Genomic DNA, 18,699 nt, shown 5'->3' with positions numbered 1-18,699 from the left:
TCCTGTGTGAATTGCCCTCAGGGTCTTTCATCTCCGAGTTTCACTGGCTTTATATTGGATTATGTTTGTTTAAAAAAAAAAAAAAGGCAAAGCTGTTCTCAAACCCAGCCTCAAAACAATGATACATTTCTGCTTTGGGTCATCTTTAAAGAGCAGAGATAAATATGGTCAAAATAATGATCTAAATTGAAGATCGTTGCTTATTTGCTGTAAAACGTGTTTAGTCTCTAGGCTAGGGGTATCCGTGTGTGACTTGGCAAAAACCCTGCTCATGCATTGTATTGACTTAGTACAAACTTCCAAAGCTTCGCTTCAGTTTAATCTTAGCTCCCCCCCCCCCCCCCCGCCCCTCCAGCTTCAGGCACAGCATCCAGTAGGGAAAAAACAGGCTTGAAACCAAGACCTCCCACCAGAATCTAATTTTAAATTTGCAATCTGTTGTCTTGTGAGGGTTTTTTTTTTTTTTTTTTTGCTTCAAATTTAACTTTGAAATAAATACATCTCATCTTTTTCACTGCGGCCTCGGAGGTCTGCCTCCCAGTCACGAAAGGGTAATCGCTGCATTTATTTTAATAAAATTCTTGATGCCCCGGGGGAGTGGAAAGCGATGTTAATAGTTTTAACTCTCCTCCACCATCACCTAGCTTATGGTCGGAGCTCGCCCTGCCTTCGTCCAGAGAAGTGAAACCTGGCTTGTGCAGTTAACTCTTGACTTCAGAAAGGTGACTGGGATCTGTGTAGTGTAAATTAGAGACCTTGCGATCTATCTAGCTCATGCTTTGAGGCCACCTTAAGGATGAACAGGACTGAAATTTCTGTGAAAAGAAGGCGCGCATGCCCAGGTAAGTGTGCGGTTGCCGGCCTCCGTGGGAAAAGGGAGGGCTCTGTAGAATAACCGGGTGACGTGATGAGGTCCGAGGCGAGGGATCCAGGGATCCAAGCTGGGGAGCATCTCCCTTATCTTAGACATACGCCCGGGCCATCTGTCCCGAGTTTACATTGTCATAGCTGTCTGTGTAGGGTGACATCTTTACTCTTTGAGATTGAAAGAAAAAAATCAATAACTTAAAACTTGTTGATATGTTTCGTTTGTCTTTCCTTAAAAAGAAAAGGAAATGTAGTAGCTGGAGAAATGACTCAGTCCTTAGGAACACCTGCTGCTCTTCCAAAGGACCAGAGTTTTGGTTGCTGGTATCAGATTGTTAGGGGACTTGCAACAGCCTGTAACTCAGGCTCCAGTGTCCTCTGCTTGCTGGGGCACTCTTGGGGACACGTGTGAGCGCATAAACACTCACGAATAAAAATAAACTAAATCTTTTAACAAGATGGATTGTGTAGGGGTGTAGCTCAGTGGTAGAACACTTGCCTGGCCTAGGGTAAGCCCTTGGGTTGAGTCCCACCACCCTCTACAGAAAACTAAGCCACTGTGGCGGAAATTAATGACCAATAAGCACCCCTCCCAGAGTACCTCCTCCCCACATTCCCCTGAGTATAAGTAGGGAATATTTACTTACTAGTGTGGCTTAGCTGTTATCCCTAAATAGAGTTTTCATTTGTGAGGAGTTTTGTTCCAGAGAAGTTTAATATATTTTTTTAAAAGATTATTTATTTGTTTTATGTAAGTACACTGTCATTGTCTTAAACACACCAGAAGAGGGCATCAGGTTCCGTTACAGATGGTTGCGAGCCACCATGTGGTTGCTGGGATTTGAACTCAGGACATCTGGAAGAGCAGTCAGTGCTCTTAACCACCGAGCCATCCCTCCAGCCCGAGTAGTTTAATATTAATGGTTGGATTGTGGTTTACTCCTGTCCAAGGCCAGCCTACCTACTGTCTGGGTTCTGGTCACTCTGCAATTCTCCAATTCTGGGATGCAGTGTTCTACTGTCTGCCAGTGGCATCCCAGAAAGCCCTGGTGTCATTAGTGGACTAGGCATCGAAAGTCATAAAAACATTACCATAATCTCCTGAGTGCTTGAGGGATGCGGTTATTCACAAGGACGTGTCCGCCTGCCTCTCCTCAGTCACCTGATGTTATCACTGACTTGGAGCAGACTGGATTGTTGTTTCTTACAGTACTAAGACTTGGTGTTTTAAAAGTGTAGTGTACATGGTAAGTTTTAGGTCATCCGAGATTTGCCACCCCATCCAATATTAATGATAGCTCGAATTGTTCCAAGCTTACATTCATGACTCAAGGTAGGGGGTTATGTTTTCAGAGGGCCGATGTGTTCTCAAACAACTCGCAGGCTAACAGGACTAAGCAGGCTTGTGTGTGTATGTGTGTGACCCAGACTTTTACACAACACCTTTTTGAAAAATGTGTTCTGGGGGCCTAGAGAGATGGCCTAGGGGTTATGAGCATGTACTCCTCTTACAGAGGACCGTGTTCAATTCCCAGTACCCACATGGTGGCTCACAACCATCTATGAGCCTCTGATTCCAGTACCAGACGATCAGATGTGCTCTTCTGACCTGTAGGAAAAGCACCCATGAACGTAAAATAAATTTAAAAATGTATTCTGCTTTTCTGGACACATGTCATCATTGTCCTTAGTGATAATCCCATACAGCAAGCAGTTCCCTCCCCCCTCCCTCCCCCTTTCTTTCTTGTCTTGAGATGTTGTTTCTCTGTGTGGCCTGACTGTCCTGGAACTTGCTCTGTAGACCAGGCTGATCTCCAACTGAGAGATCTGCCTGCCTCTGCCTCTTGAGCGCTGGGATTAAAGGCGTGCACCACCACTGCCTGCCCTAGCATTTTGTCTTTCACGTGTTCTAATCGTGATTACCTTTACCCGGAGGAACATAGTTACAGTAGCTGCTTTAAAGGTCTTTGCATCGTAATTCCAATGCATGGGCCACCCGGAGTTTGGCATCTGTTGGTGACTTCTTACCACAGGGTCCGGTTCTGTTTTCCTAGATACGTGGAATGCTAGGAGAGCATTTTGAACATTACGCTGTGAGATTCTGGAAATCTCCTGATGGACATGGATCGTGTGGTGGCTGTTTTCCTGCAGGGATTCTGAGTCGATGGCTGACTTGAGGATTTAGAGCTCAAGCTCGTGGTCACCGTTTCAGGCTTCCACGTCAGCCAAATATCCAAAGCCTTTGCTGCAGTACCGTGGGCTTGTGCCACGTTTGTGACCCCGAGGGCCAGTCTCAGACTTGGACTGTTCAGCCGTAAACTTTCTCTGGGTTGTTTTGAGCCAGTCCCAGGCACGTGTGCCCAAGACATGCATGGTTTTGCACACCCAACGAGAAGCTTGTTTTCGTTCTTACACTTCCTGAGGTCCCCACTCATTCTCTGGCTTCCAGGGACCATTCTTAGTTCTTATGCTCAGAAGCATAGTAGGGTCTGCCCACTGGTTCTTAAAAAAGAAAGGGCTCCCTGCTCTCCAGAGTGTCTTCTTCAAGTTTGGATTCTCCCTCAGTCTGGCTGCTTCTGTTTAGTTTGGGTTCAGAGTTTTTAGTTGTGGTTAATGGAGCCTTGCTCCTTATCAAAGGCAGATATTAGCAATTCCTTTTTGCTCACCACAGCAATGCAAGTGCTGTGTCCTTAGGTAATCCCTCCCCTTATTTACATCGCTGCTGGGACATTTGTGTCCACGTTGCCTGGCAACGTTGTCCTCACTGCTGCCTACTAAGTGCCTGTTTGCGTCTTATTTGTTTATTTACTTGTTTATTTATTTAATTTTACTCTTACATGCATTGGTGTTTTGCTTGCACGTATGCCTGTGTGAGGGTGTTGGGTCCCCTGGAGCTGGAGTTACCGATAGTTGTGAGGTGTCATGTGGGTACTGGGACTTGAACCCTGGTCCTCTGGAAGAACAGCCAGTGTTCTTAACCACTGAGCCATCTCTCCAGCCCCTGCCTGTTTGCTTCTTAATTGCTTAGTTTATTGAGGAGATAGTAGAATGTTCTAGGTGCTTTTTTAAGGTAAAAGGGAAAGGGTTGGGAGGATTATAAATGTATTTTCTTTGGATCCAAGCCCTACTTTCAATTATTTTTTTAAATCCAGACTATTCCATTTAATTAAGGCTTGATTTGTTTGTATGAAATTTTTAATTTCAAAATCATTACAGAGCCATGGCAAATTTTACAAGGGGGTAAAATCCATTAACTATTTCTCAGCTACATGTCTCATAAGTATGGTTAAGACACCAGTGTTTCTCTCTCTCTCTCTCTCTCTCTCTCTCTCTCTCTCTCTCTCTCTCTCTCTCTGTGTGTGTGTGTGTGTGTGTGTGTTGTGTGTCTGTCTGTCCTTTGGGATATCTGTATCACTCTGTCTTACAGTGATAGTTTGTAGTGTGGCATCTGTATCTTTTTGTCAACTGGCTTTAGTAAGCTAAGGAGTCCCACAAAAGCAACCGTATGGAAGCAACTTCCTTCCAGACCTGCATGCGAAGCGCTGAAGTAAAGGTGTGTGCATTTGCATAGCCTTCGAAAATGTAACTCCTAGCTCTTTCCCCGTGCATCTAATTTGATGGTGCGTAACTCCCATTTAGTATAGTCCTCCCCAGAAAGCTTCCGTCGTCAGTTTAGCGAAGAGTCATGGTGTCCACGAGAATGGAGAAGCCCATAGTCATTCTGCCATCCACCCTTGGGCCCCCAGAGACCCTGGGCCCCAGAGAGCCTGGACTCTCTGAACCTTCGGAGTCCACACGTATCAGCCCATTAATCTGCTGTGCTCTTCCCCTCGCTTTCCCTGAGCTGTCTGGGATCCGGGCACGTGGGCCCTGTAGCCCTGACTATTAGGTTTCTGAGCTGCCAGATAGCTTCAAACCCAGGGGGAAAACAGAAGTGCAGGCAGGGGTCATGGGAATGAGGTGGTGTTGGGGAGCATGGTGGAGGGGTACAGTTCACAGTTCAGAGCAGCCTCGAACCTGGTGGTCCCTATGGCCTGTCTTTTAATTTTTGATTTTATGTGTACGGAGTTTCGCTTGCATCTATGTCTATGCACTGTGTGCATGCAGTGCCTGAGAAGTCCAGAAGAGGGCAGCACTGCCTGCTGGAGTTCCAGGTGATTGCGAGGTACCTGTGGGTTCTTGGAATTGTAAGAACATCTCCAGCCTCCATGTCTGACTTTATTGTATGGTCTGTCACCTTCTAGATTTAGGGTGCTTTGTTTTCAGTATTGTTTCCATTTGTTTGTTTTATTGAGTGCCCACTCCTTTCCAGGCTCTGTTCTGGGCCCCTCCTTCATCAGGAGCCTAGAGCAAGAGGAAACAATATAAGTATAGTGTCCGGCTTTCCTGATAATTCAGTTTTTGTGGGAAAGCATAGAATTAAGATCAAAAGCAAATGAACTATCTTGTGTGCTGTGTTATGCGAGCTATTATGATAAGCATTAAGGAAGACATCAGGGTGGAGTTCTGCAGGAGAGGTTGGTATTTCAAATACAAAGGCTAGAGAAGGCCTTCTTGCTGGCACCATGGTCCCTTCCGGTGTCAGTGATCTGAGGGAATTAGCAAGCTGGATGCCAGGAAGGGGGGATTCCAGCACAAGTAGGGCTCTCAGATAGACCAAGGAAGCCCAAATACCACTGGAATTTCTTTTCTTTTTTTTTTTTTAAAGATTTATTTATTGAATATATAAAAGCACACTGTAGCTGTCTAAAGACACACCAGAAGAGGGCATTGGATCCCATTACAGATGGTTGTGAGCCACCATGTGGTTGCTGGGATTTGAACTCAGGACCTCTGGAAGAGCAGTTGGTGCTCTTAACCACTGAGCCATCTCTCCAGCTCTATCCACTGGGATTTCAATATTAAAAGCTCGACTCTCTCCAGTCACCTCCCGGTTGTAATAGCTGTCTCGATCTGAGTGAGCGTCCCCCTGAAAATGAAAAAGAAATCAGTGCTGATAAGATGTCCCAGCTGGAGAGCTGCTACAGGTCTCAAGCTCTTAACCAAAACGCCTGTCTTAGTCAGGCTTCTGTTCCTGCACAAACATCATGGCCAAGAAGCAAGCTGGGGAGGAAAGGGTTTATTCAGCTTACATTTCCACACCACTGTTCATCACCAAAGGAAGTCAGGACTGGAACTCACGCAGGTCAGGAAGCAGGAGCTGATGCAGAGGCCATGGGGGATGTTACTTACTGGCTTGCTCAGCTTGCTCTCTCATGAAGGCATTTCCATAATCGAGACTCCTTTTTCTGTGATAACTGCAGCTTGTGTCAAGTTGACACACAAAACCAGCCAGTACAGCCTGGGACTGGGAAGTGTCTCAGATTTCAGACATTAAGATATCTGAGATATTTTGGGGATGGGACCCAAATATAAATGAGTAATTCACTTATATTTCATATACATCTCCCACACAGCCTGGGGCTGACTTTACCCGCTGTCTTTAAGGCATCTCCTTGTTGTGAGAAGAAAAGTGTGCAGCCTTCTACACGTGCATTGACGTGGTCGGGGACACTAAACCTCCATCTTTGGTGGGCTGTTTGTATTTAATCTAGATTTCTACATTTTTACGTGTCTTCCCATGCGTTTAAGTCTGTCCTTCCTGCCTGAGGACTTTCACCCTCACTCGGGACTGCATGGTGACTGTTCATCTGAGGTTCTGATCACCTCTGGTTTTTATTGAACTCGATACACAGACACCTATTTACTAACTCTGGCCCGAGTGCAGAGCTTATGGTCTTTCGTAGAGAATTGTTTTAAAGGTCACCTTCTGCCCTGAAATAACGGAAGCCGTTCTCACAAAAATAAATAAATAAATAAGTTCCAGGTTTCGTGTGTTTGTAATAAAGATAAAGCACAAGCCGCGGGAGTATGGAACAGTCAGGTGACGGGTGGCTGGCATCTTAGCTGTGGGGGCAGGGCTGTGGGTCAGCGGCTCTGGGGGCGGGGTTGTCTCCTCTGCAGGGAGCAGTTTTCATTTTTTCAGCCTTATGTTATTTACAGAGCCCATCCCCACTCCCGGCCTGCACTACAGGGGCCTTCAGGGGAAAGCTTTTAAATTAAGGAGTGCTTCTGGAGCCCCTAGAACCCCGTTTTTCTTCACTTTGGTTGTTTTCCACTTGGTGCTGACTGTGCCAAGGCCGTCCCCTGAGACTCTGTCCCGATAGGATTTAGGAGACTTGTCTGAAGGTTCTTACACCACAGATAAAAGTGGCTTCCTCCCTACCTTGGCGCATGAAGGGAATCGCGCTGCTAACCGTGCTATTAATCCGGCAGAGCTGCCAGCGTGATGCATGGACTGGTATAATTCTTGCCTGTTAGGCCATTTCCTTTAGGCGCCCTCTCTTGGGGGCTTTTAAGTTGATTAGTTTTCTCTTGGCTGAGGGAAGCCTACCCAGAGAGCTCACGTTTATGCTTGCGGCCTGTTGATGGATGCATGATGCGGGTGGGACAGAATGACAAGAGCTTCGTTTCTCCTTCCAGCCAGTCTGTGCGTTGTGATCCTTTCCGTCTTTCAATTCCAACCCGCGCGAGTCTCAGACTGAGACGCAACTGTTTTCAGTCTTCTGTTCACTGACAAAACAGCGCAGAAGACATTATACCCAACTTAGCATTTCAGAAACCCAGGCGCTGGGATTGGTGGTTCAGTGTCATTTGCTTAGCAGGCATGAGGTCCCGGGTTCAAGCCCGACCCCCTCCTCCTCCCTGAAAATAAAGACCCGTGTGAGGTGGCGTGTAGCTCCACAGAGAACACGTGTTTGGCATGTGCAAGGTTCTCTGCTGGATTCCTAACTCCTCAAAAGTAAATGAAATGACCACACGAATTCTAGGAAATTGGCCATGGTCTTTTCTTTAGTGTTAGTAAAATCTGTGTTTACTTCTGCTTGAAAACACATAGCAAGGAGTTAAGGTGTATCATGGTCTTCCATGGACCTTCACCCTTTTCATTTTCCTTATGCAGCTTAAGAGACATCAGCCAGGGAGGCGTGAGCTTACTGCTTTGGGACTCCCTGCTAGTGAAAAGGGGGTCATCTTTCCTGGGAGAGCCCTTTGAGAATCATGGGGTGTGCATAGCTGAGTGGGGATATGCTAGTACATAGCTAGTGATAGCTTAACCCCTGGTATCCAGATGATTCACCAGCACACAACCTGGAGTTTTCCCCGTGTGCGAACATCATAGTACAGTAAGATATCTTGTCAGAGCTGAAGCCATGTTCGAGTCAGCAGTGGGACTCTAGTGATTTCTGGACCAATAGGAAGGTGCCTTACATTAGTACATTTCCATCTCTTTTCGCTGTGGTCTTCAACCTCATTTCCTGTTTCCTCAGGCACCTTTTAACTGTCTCTGTGACCGTGTCCCTTCCATGGCAGAAGGTCGGTTTCCTAAGCGTAGAGACTATGACCCTGTCATTTACTGCTCACCTCTGGCTTCTAGGATGCTTGTAGGCCCTCAGCGGCTGTCTCTTGAATGCCCGGATCTGCATGCAGTTGACAGAGCTAGCGCAGGGCTTCCCAGGAAGATCCTATTCTTCTTCTTTGACCTAATCTGTTTTCATGTGTGTTGTCTTGAGTGTACACACTTGGGAGAGAAACGGCCAGACTTCTGGAGCCAGGGTAAAGGCCACATAGAGTCACAGTTGTGAAGCTGTGAAGATCCCCCACTCCCATCCCCTTTCTTGCAGTTACAGGTGACAGAATTGTGCCATTGGGTCAGGGATGGAGACTAGGAATGTGGTCTGGGAGAGGACTGAGTGAACCTGGACCATCCTTCTAGGCTGGATCCCACTCTCTGGTTTTGCAGTGTATGTTTCTGTCTTCGGGCCACTGTGTACCAGATTCATGTTCACAGGTTGGATTCGCTCCCGGATTTAAACCCATTAGTCAGCTGCTGAGCGAGGTTTGCATTTTGTCCTTCCTTTGCCCCTCCTCTCTGCCCTCCCACACATCAGAGGTATCAGAGTGGCTGGGAAATGAACGGTAGCAGTCTATTTTCTTTATGATTTTGAATGTTAGGAAAAATTGATTAGATAGGCATCTCGAAGCTTTCTAGTTGTGATTGACTTGGGGGGTCTGAATAGAATGCAAAACAAACAAACAAAAAAGTCAAAAAAAAAAAAGCCATCTTCCTCAAACCATGGAACAGATAAAATGACTTAGGTAAAACCAAGAAAACAGAGGCCCTGGCAGGGAACAAGAGAGAAAATGCTCCTTTGTACTCTAGTTTTCAGTAGGAGTTCACTTTACGATGTGTCACTGTGAGGCTTCAGAAGAGAGCCAAGGTGAGCACTGGGGTCACTGCACAGGAGCAGTGCCTGGGTATCTCCTGGCATTTACTCTTTGGGCAAAGACAGCTCTCTCATTATTGAATTTATGTGAGTGTTTCACCTCTCTGGGGCCTATCTCAATAGAAAATGATTTTCTCACCTGTTGCCGGGTATCAGTCTGTGTCCACATATGAGGCCAAAGCACTTAGCAGTGTATTTGTTTACCTAACCCCAGACCCAAAGTGTCTGCTGATCCTGACCCTGAGCCCTTACTCTAAAGGTTTTTGTATCCATTTTAATACAGACTCAATTGTCTCGTTCTTTTTCTACAGACCATAAAACCATGGGAAACGCAGAAAGCCAAAATGTAGACCACGAGTTTTATGGAGAAAAGCATGCCAGCCTGGGGCGGAAGCACACATCACGCTCCCTGCGACTGTCACACAAGACCCGGAGGACGCGGCATGCTTCCTCTGGGAAGGCAATCCACAGGAACTCTGAAGTGAGCACGCGGTCCAGCAGCACCCCTAGCATCCCCCAGTCCCTGGCCGAAAATGGCTTGGAGCCCTTTTCCCAAGAAGGCGCCCTAGACGACTTCGGGGACCCCATCTGGGTGGACCGAGTGGATATGGGCTTGAGACCCGTGTCTTACACGGATTCTTCTGTCACTCCCAGCGTAGACGGCAGCATCGTCCTCACGGCAGCCTCTGTGCAGAGCATGCCAGACTCGGAGGAGAGCCGGCTTTACGGGGATGACGCTGCGTACTTGGCTGAGGGAGGCAGGAGGCAGCGTCCCTATACATCCAACGGGCCCACGTTCATGGAGACAGCGAGCTTTAAGAAGAAACGCTCTAAATCTGCAGACATCTGGCGGGAGGACAGCCTGGAGTTCTCACTCTCAGATCTGAGCCAAGAACATTTAACAAGCAACGAAGAAATCTTGGGCTCCGCGGAAGAGAAGGATTGCGAGGAGGCTCGGGGGATGGAAACAGGGGCGAGCCCCCGGCAGCTCAGCACCTGTCAGCGAGCCAACTCCCTGGGTGACTTGTATGCTCAGAAGAACTCCGGGGTGAAGGCTAACGGAGGACCGAGAAACAGATTTTCGAGCTACTGCCGGAATTTGGTGTCGGATATTCCCGATCTTGCAAAGCATAAGATGCCACCGGCTGCTGTAGAGACTCCGACGTACAGTAATTATAACACGCTTCCCTGTAGGAAGTCGCACTGTCTTTCCGAGGGTGCCACCAACCCACAAATTAGCCTTAGCAAGAGCATGCAAGGCAGAAGAGCGAAAACCACCCAGGTAAAAACCGCAGAGATTCTGTGTGAGTTTCGGAAGTGGCGCGCGGCTCCTAGAGTGCGTGATTTGCTCTTGCCAGTTTGTCCTTTTTAAATCGGGCTGTACCCGGGTCTGCCTGGCAGCTGCTGCAGCCGGCATGGCTTCTGCTGCGCCCCTCTTACGGTTCTGTGGGTAAGGGGTGGGGAATAAGGGGTGTGTGTGTGTGTAGCAGGGCGTGCTAGGAACGGCAATAGAGCTATTAAGTTCATACTGGGAAACTGCCTCTCAACGCAGTCCCTCCCTGGTGGGACTTTGTCTCTTGCTTCATCCTCTCCGGACAAGCAGGCATGGTGGGTTGCAGGCGCCCGGAGCTGGTATCCACATTGCAGCAGGTGGGAAGAAGTCTGCGGGCAGCTCCTCGGAAGAGGCATTTTTGATTCAGGGCGATCTGTGGTCACTCGTCAGCTTCTCCCCGGCGTTGGCAGGCTTGCTGTCTTACCAGGAGCCATTTCAATTTCCTGTTCCTTGCAATGCGGCCAGCCCCGTCTCTGGAGGGAGGTGTAGCAGGAGGAATAATATGGGTGGGTTCCCAGTTTCTAGTTTGCAGCCAAATTGTTTGACCTTGGGCAAACCCTGACTTCCAAGAGGCTCTCCCTGGAAGGATGAAGATCAGAAGGGATGAAGGGGCTTGCTTGGCAGTTTAATGCAGGAGAGAGTGGGTAGGAGCAGACTTGTTAAGAGACTCAAAAGGTGTCTTACTTGGGGAAGGATGGCCCACTAACTTGTCGGCAAGAATACCAGGAGTGATTGTCAGACGGCGCTGCATGCTTCGGTCCTTGCTGATGCTACAGTTCCTGGCGGCAGACTTTGGGGAGCTTGGGTTTCTGACCAGGTTAGGAAGCGGGTAGTGGATTGTGCTTCTGATCGGAGAGTGGGTGGGCTCCTCTGCTCAGAAAGACACTGTGGACATCTGAGGTGACCTGAAGAGGCTCTTTCACTTTGACCTGCCCAGTGGGGGCAGTGCTGCACCTCGGCCAGTTTGAATCAAAGGGGTACAGGCAGTGTTACCTTTAAGGTGGTGGGCGGGGGGTGGGGTGGGGTGGAGGGCCTGCAGTGACACCGAGTTTCACCCTGAAGAACCCTGAAGAGGGGGTTTGCAGACGCCCAAGCCAGTCTCCTGGACCCTTTACTTCTTCCTACCTGGTTGACTCTGGGCAAGTTAGTGCTTATTTTAAAGCCTTGATTTTTTCCACCTGTCTAAGTGGAGGTGTTGGGACTGGGGGCTCGACTCCGTGAGTGGCTCAGTGGCTTGCACTAGCCTCTGTGTTGGATCCTCTGCATCATGGCTGCACACACCTAGTAGGGGTAATAAATGATAGGACTATTGGAGAGAATGGAGTCTTGCACGAGTCGAGAAGCCTAGGACTTAGGGAGCAGCCAGGTGCAGGGAATTTGGTCACCGGTGAAGCATGCAGCATTGGTCGTTGTGCTGTGCGGGTAGGTGACTCGGGCTGTTGGACGTTTGTGCCCAGATCTTTAACCTCTCTTTTCTCTGATTTGAGATTATGACAAGAGTGAGATAAAGTGTCAGGTTAACACCTGTGGTCCCCTAACGACCCTGAGGTTCACTACTAAGAGGTCAGTGAGGCAGGTCGAGACAGGTGACCTGTTAAAGGGTCCCATGAAAAGCACTGAAGGGTGACCATGAAACTGCCTGCATCAGATTGGTATGGCCTGCCTTGAGCTTGGCAAAGAGTGTGCTGCCTGTGTCAACACCTCTGCCTGGACTGAGTTAGCCCATGCCCTGTGTAAGGTTGGAGAGGCCTGCCCAGCTGACACCAGAGATAGCTGGACCTCGACTTAGCCTCATATGCTGCTGCCCTTAAATGCCAGCCACCTGTGGAGGAGGGGCAAAGTGAGACAGTGGTCCCCTCTTAGCTCCAGCTCCCCGGAGAACTCTCCTGGGAGAGAGACTGCGGTGTGAAATCTTCATCCCTTGGCTTGCGACTTCCCAAGTTAATATACAGAAGTGAGATCATCTAAGTGTGGTGTCTCATAAAGCGACCGCTTAATGTGATGCAAAGCGCTGCAGACAAGGATTCTAAGAGGGCCATTAGCATGCGGGCTTGTCTGCTCGTCCACTGGATGACCTTGGGTAAGTCACTTCCTCCTTAGCTCCTTCCCTGTCCAGGGAGGGTGACAGCATCCTCCAACAGGGCTGTATTAGGTGAGCCAAAAGGGCTGTCATGCTTGGAAACCTCTTGTGGAGCTGAAGAAACGAACGGAAGTATTATTTTGGTATTGACATTATACATTGAGTAAGGATCTTTAATGACTTGAAACAAACCCCAGAATTATGCACAACACTATCCATCCACCCACATTTTCCTAGTCTAAGTTGGAGCCCACTGTGTTCCAAACAGTGTATTTTAAGAGACAGTGGGTGTGGAGGGTTCCTTGAAAAGAATTCTTCTTTTTCTCTTCAAAGTTTTTGACCCAAGGGACCTCTGTAGCAAGCTTGAATCATAGATCTTAGGCTCCTTGTCGGCCCTGCTGATACCGTCCAGTCTCTAACAGCCCTGTCAGCCACTTCACTCCCACTGGAAAAAGCTTCTGGCAAACTTTTGGCTAAGAGCACAACCTCTCAGCTTGGAGAAAATACACTGGATCCAAACTAATGTGGACAATTTCATTTGATTTGAAAATGATCAAAAAAAGAGGTTTTGGCCACTCTTCCTGTTTTTGTGTGTGTTCAGTGGTTGGATTTGTTTCTGAGATGGGCAGGCTGTGGTGTTGACATGTAAGCTTTGGAAGTAGCACACAGGATCTGGCACATGAGTATTTGGTTCATGTGTTTGGACACTTTGTATGTGTACACATGTCACATGTAGTTCGTGCTGAGAGCTTCCCACTGTTGGAACAGGGTTTACTTACTGATTTCAACACAGTGCACAATAGGATGCTCACTGGATTTAACTGATGGCTTCATGGATTTTTGATCTGATCTCAGCCCTTTGGTTAGTCTTTTTTGGTAACAGACTAAGGAGAGGGCAGCCTGGGGTCATGCAGAATCAAGGGTATCATCAGGTCTGAGTTTGAAGTTTTTGCCTCTTGCCTTCTGGTTATTTAACCTCATGAATTTGGGGGGGTTTCCTTTTTAAAGAAAGCTTATAGGAAGGTTCACCATTCTAGGACATAATGACTGTAAACCCTAGAATACTGGCTCTTGAAGATCACAGGTACCCACTAAATAGTGGATTTAGAAGGGAGGGCAAGGCTTGGCTTCATGTTCAGGAGTCCCACTCTTCTGCAGCTCTGAGGCTTTCAAAGGATGAGTAGGAGAGAGGAGACATGGCATTGGTGATCTGCCTTGTGGCCAGGCACAGAATGTCTATGGAGTCCCTGGGGGAAGCGTTGGCTTAGAGCCGTTGCACACCCTTGAGGAACCTGCAGTGAACCCAGATAGGAGATGGAAGATTGTGACTTGGCTCTACTAAGCCTGTTGCAAGGAGCCACAGAACCTAGAGGGCTGCAAGGAGATCTGGGCTGAGGGGTGATGGCCAGAAGCCAACATCTCAGAATCCCCCAGAGAGATCAGGAAGAGGTGGGGGGCTCTGTTAGAGCGTAGGGATTCACTCCAGCGTAGTTTCAAGATACCAACTTCCTGGAGGAGCCTCACAGACCCTCTCCATCTGACTCTGTAGCTTTTCAGGGAAGAGTGTTTGTCTTGGGGTTACACAGCTGTGAAGAGACACCATGACCACGGCAACTCTTATAACATAAATTGTTTCATTGGGGCTGGCTTACAGATTCAGAGGTTCAGCCTGGTATCATTGTGGTGGAAAGCATAGCGGCACCTGGGCGGACATAGTGCTGGAGAAGTTGAGAGTTCTACATCTGGATCTGCAGGCAGCTGGAAGAGAGAGTGACACTGGACTTGGCTTGAGCTTCTGAAATCTCAAAGCCCCCCCCCCCCCCACCAGTGACACACTTCCTCCAACAAGGCCACGCCTCCTATTCCTTTCAGATAGTTGGTAACCAAGTCATTTTTACTCAAACCAGCAGAAAGGATGACCTAAAGAAATTAGGTGTAAGATCTCAACCCTTGGGTCTTCTGCATTTCCTTCCTAGGCACTTCTACAACGGAAGAGGCACCTCTCATAGCCGTAGACTAAGGTTAAAGTCCTCAATTCTGGTGAAGGGAAAATATCCTTCTTGCTCAAGAAGGAAATTAGTGCTACCCATTCCTAATGAGATGACTAGGAAAATTCTAGAAGCCGTCCCTGGCATTTCCTTTGATCATCGAATAGTAAGGTTGTGGTCTTACTCAGACAGACAGCCTAGTATTAGATCCCAGCAGGATTGAGTTCCTTGAAAAATCACTTTGATTTTAAAAAGTTTGTTTTGTTTGGCCACTTACCTTAAATGACTCAGACATAAGTGTGTTGCCTGAACTGATAATTGGCCCTTGTAGGTGAATGAGTCTTTACCAGCGTCCTAGGCACTTTGAGAACCAGCTGAAAACCTTTCTTGTACTTTTGTTCTGATATAGATCAGACTTCTGTGTATCATCTTTGGGTCCCCTAAGTCCATTTAGAGATGCCTGGCTAAGAGTTCTTTTGTTAAATGCTAAAGAGCTGGCCCTGCAGTCAAGAGCACTGGCTGTCCTTGCAGAGGACCTGGGTTCAGTTCCCAGCACAAACAGACCTACAACTGCAACTCCATTTTCAGGAAATCTGATACCTGCTTCGGGCCTCAGTGGGCTCCTGCATACACACTCAGGCACACAGACATTTAAAATAAAATAAGTCTCTTTTAAAGGAATACTTTAATACTAAATTGTTTAATACTAAACGGTTTCTTAAACTAATGCCTCATGAGACAAAATATTTTCATAGAGAATCTATATTTTAAACTCCCCCTTTTTTCTTCTATCTTATGGTGTTTCTGTTTGTTTGTAATCTGTCTGTTTGTCTGTCTTCTTTGTACTTCCCGTCTCTGTCTTACTTTTTTTTGGCATCTAACTTCTGCCTGAGATACTTGTTTTGAAAACAAGCCCTTCCATTTCCGACAAGGATGTCTGACTTCTTTGCCAAGATCTCTTTGGAGGAGGCAGGCAGTAGGTGGGCAGTTGGGGGACCGGCTGACAGCAGCACTCCTCAGACCACTTTGTGCACTTCAGAAATATTTTAGACACCAAGGAGCCTCTGCTTCTGTGAGGCAGGTCTTGAATGGTCACTACTTTAGCAATTGAAGTAGAACTGTAAGAGATGCTCATTCATTCATCCGAAATTCAGAATAGTCCGTTTCATATTCATGTAAATCTATACATTTACCTTTTCATCATCTGAAATTAAAGACGGTGGTGTGGATGAGAGATTTCATTTGGTATGTGCGTCTGGTTCTGTGACTTCTGGTCCGCAGGAGGGCATCGGCGTCTCCACTCCATTTCTTATCCCTTTACAGGGTGCTGCTTGGCTGTACTCTGTAGGATTCAGCCTCTGCACAGGGAGCTGGGAGAGGAAGAGTGGCAGGGACAAACCCCTACAGGTATCTTAGGGACCCCAGGGCTGTTCCTGGATTGCTACTCATGTTTATCAAAAGAAGTTGGGAAAGTTGGACCTTGTGAGAAATCATATGGTGTTTTGTTTTGTTTTTGTAGTGCATCAGAATAGAAAGTTTGTGCTCCCTCAGTTCAAATGGAGTCACCGTAATGTGTGAGGTGTGATTGTATAGACTAATGGGGGCAAAGGGCTGTAATCGCAATTAGCATCCCGAGAACAGGGATGCAAGGCCCTGCTGGATGTGGCCATGAAGCCAGCCTGCTACAAAGGTCTGATGGAGAGTATTCAGAACCCACTGAAGAACTGAGTATCAGCTGACCCACTTTTCATTCATCAACCGAGCGTCATCAGTTGATGTCGGACCACCCCACCATCAAGAGCGCTGGGTTCCTGTGATAACTCAGTTTCCCCCCTCGTTCATGTTAAGTTCTTTAAAAATATTAAATAAAAACTCAAATGAATTGTGGAGCTATCCCCAGAAGGCTCACAGAGCTGCTCAAAGTTGCAAATGTAAGCGCTTTACAGTGAAGACTCAGAGTCTCAACTTCAGCAGAGCCCCAGGGAGCTTGGCAGTGACTAAACCTTTACATCAAACTCCGATGTTGTTCCGCGAGGAACTGTTTTCCTTTTCTCGAGATAGGGATGGGAAATGAGCAGCAGTAAGTTCATTCAGCAATTATTTTTGAAGAGCCTACCCCATGCCAGGCGCTATTCTTGGCGCTCGGGATGCGTTGACGAGAAAAACTCCAGAGCTCGTGGAGAGAGTTGTGGTGAGACGGGGGTGTTCGTGGCACAGACAAGAGAGCTCAATAGTAAGTGCACCGTGCCACAGGAGCAAGACTCCTGGACCAGGGTATACAGCAGGCAGCTTCAGATTGGGAGCTCGGGGTGTGACCTCGAGGGAGGTCAGACTTGGGGCTTGAAGGCAAGGAGAGAGCTGGCTATTGAGTTATAAGATGGGAGGCTGCCCGACACATCCGAGGAGAGGCAAGGGGTCCGGTGTGGCTGCAGGAGGGCTGCGAGGGGAAACAGAGACGGTGCTGAGTAGTGGGCATGGCAACCGCAGGAGGGATACAGAGAAAAGGAGGAAAGGATACTCCTGGAAGAGAGCTGTTGGAACCATGCCGTGGAAAGGGGTATCATCAGCCAAGGCCCAAGTGCGGACACTGGACGTTTATTCAGGGTCTTGAGTGGCAGGCGCTGGAGAGCCTTCCGGTTGTACTGTCAAAGCTCATCTGGCAACAGCGTGTGGCCCTGTCACGTGGAAGGAAGCCCCTTCTGATATGGCTGTGAACCAGCAAGGGAAGAAGAGGACCGGGTAGGTGGCACAGGAAGTAGAGGGAGGAAGGATGACTTCCCGAGGTGGCAGCACATCCAGAGAGGGGCAGAAGAAGGGTTGGGGATGAGTCATGCCAGGTGGAGTAGGAGCACTCTCCAATCAGGAGTTACCTGAGGCAGTGCTCCCAGCATTGGCTACCGAGTGCCGGATTCCCTTTTTAGCAACCAAGATTCAGTTCCAGTGCTTGTACCGAGAGAAGCTGTGAGTCACTCCCACCAGCAGTCCTTAGAGGAGGAATGGCTGTCGGAAACTCAGAAATCCACGGAGCCACAGCCTTGGGAGAGGAAAAGGGAAGCGAGCGGGTCTCCTATTTCTATCAACTTAGTAGTGACAGTCATCAGAAGTGCCCAATAACCGCTAACTCAGTGTACATTACGTCAACATTTTCTTACTTGCTGTGCTGTTTTGAGAGCACAAGGATGATTTTAAAGCGTCGTTAGCATTTCAAGCTCCCGCCTATCTGCCTGCGTGGTTTTCTCATGAGGTCTTGTTTGTACCAGATTCCTCAGAGACAAGCTCCCCTCCATGCTGGTACAGCTATGACCAGGCTGTGCCTTTCATCCCATGTAAGTAAGGGCTCAGGTGACGATGTTTTCACATGTTTTCTTTGTGCTGGTACAGGGTGCTGAGCATGTCTGAGGCACTGTTCCTGGGTTGTTTTGAACGCACAGCATCCCATGAAATGCTTTCTTAAGTAGACAGAGGTGCAGTAGCCACAGGCACGGCTCTATTGTCGAGGACTTGCCTGCTATATGCCAGGCTCAGGATTTCTGGCAGTGGAAAGAAACCAACATAGACCTTTGCTGGCCCCATTGTGTATATGAAGAAGCTGAGGCCCCGATCAGTATAGTCATATAGTCAAAGGCTGGAACCGTCATTTTCTATACTGAGGTTACTAAAGGACAGTATACTGAGTATGTCCAGGAGATGGTGTGAACCTTTGGTGAGAGCCAAAAGGTAGGTGTGTGTGTGTGTGTGTGTGTGTGTGTGTGTGTGTGTGTGTGTTTTGATGTGCAGTACATGTGACAGGGAAGCTCTAGGAATAAGTAGGGGTAAGAAACATAGGAGGAGCAAGAGCCTTTGGTTCAAAGCCTCCACAGGTCAACACTATACTGAAACCCAGTGAATTCTCCCAGTATGCATAGTCTCTCTGGACTAGTGTATTTGAACTAAGCCAGATCCATCGGAGAAATTAGAGTGACCAAGAAAAACAGTTTCTAATTGTGTTCTACTTATAGCTACAAGTGGCCAATTGATTTGCGGGTTTCTAGATTGTCCCAGGGCCCTTGCAACTTTGTAGCTAATTAGCTTTTCAAATCCCGTTCTGCACAGGAGTCCTTGGTGCTT

The 18,699-nt window shown here is 47.9% G+C and overlaps 1 protein-coding gene across 8 annotated transcripts in view; it reads left to right on the top strand.

The window, feature by feature from the left end:
- Tiam1 (TIAM Rac1 associated GEF 1) overlaps positions 1 to 18,699 on the top strand; it is a 348,754-nt gene that overhangs the window by 220,613 nt on the left and 109,442 nt on the right. For 7 of the 8 annotated variants that reach the window (XM_039088432.2, XM_063270597.1, XM_039088430.2 and 4 more), the window contains one exon: positions 9,503 to 10,473. In XM_039088432.2, coding sequence (XP_038944360.1) covers positions 9,514 to 10,473 — 960 coding nt within the window. In that variant the 5' untranslated portion in view covers positions 9,503 to 9,513. Of the gene's footprint in view, positions 1 to 457; positions 843 to 9,502; positions 10,474 to 18,699 lie in introns of those variants that run through there. The other variant, XM_039088429.2, reaches the window with a different exon arrangement.

The sequence above is a fragment of the Rattus norvegicus genome, chromosome 11 (genome assembly GCF_036323735.1).
Source record: "Rattus norvegicus strain BN/NHsdMcwi chromosome 11, GRCr8, whole genome shotgun sequence".
NCBI lineage: Eukaryota > Metazoa > Chordata > Mammalia > Rodentia > Muridae > Rattus > Rattus norvegicus.
This window is presented reverse-complemented; position numbering and strand designations above follow the sequence as displayed.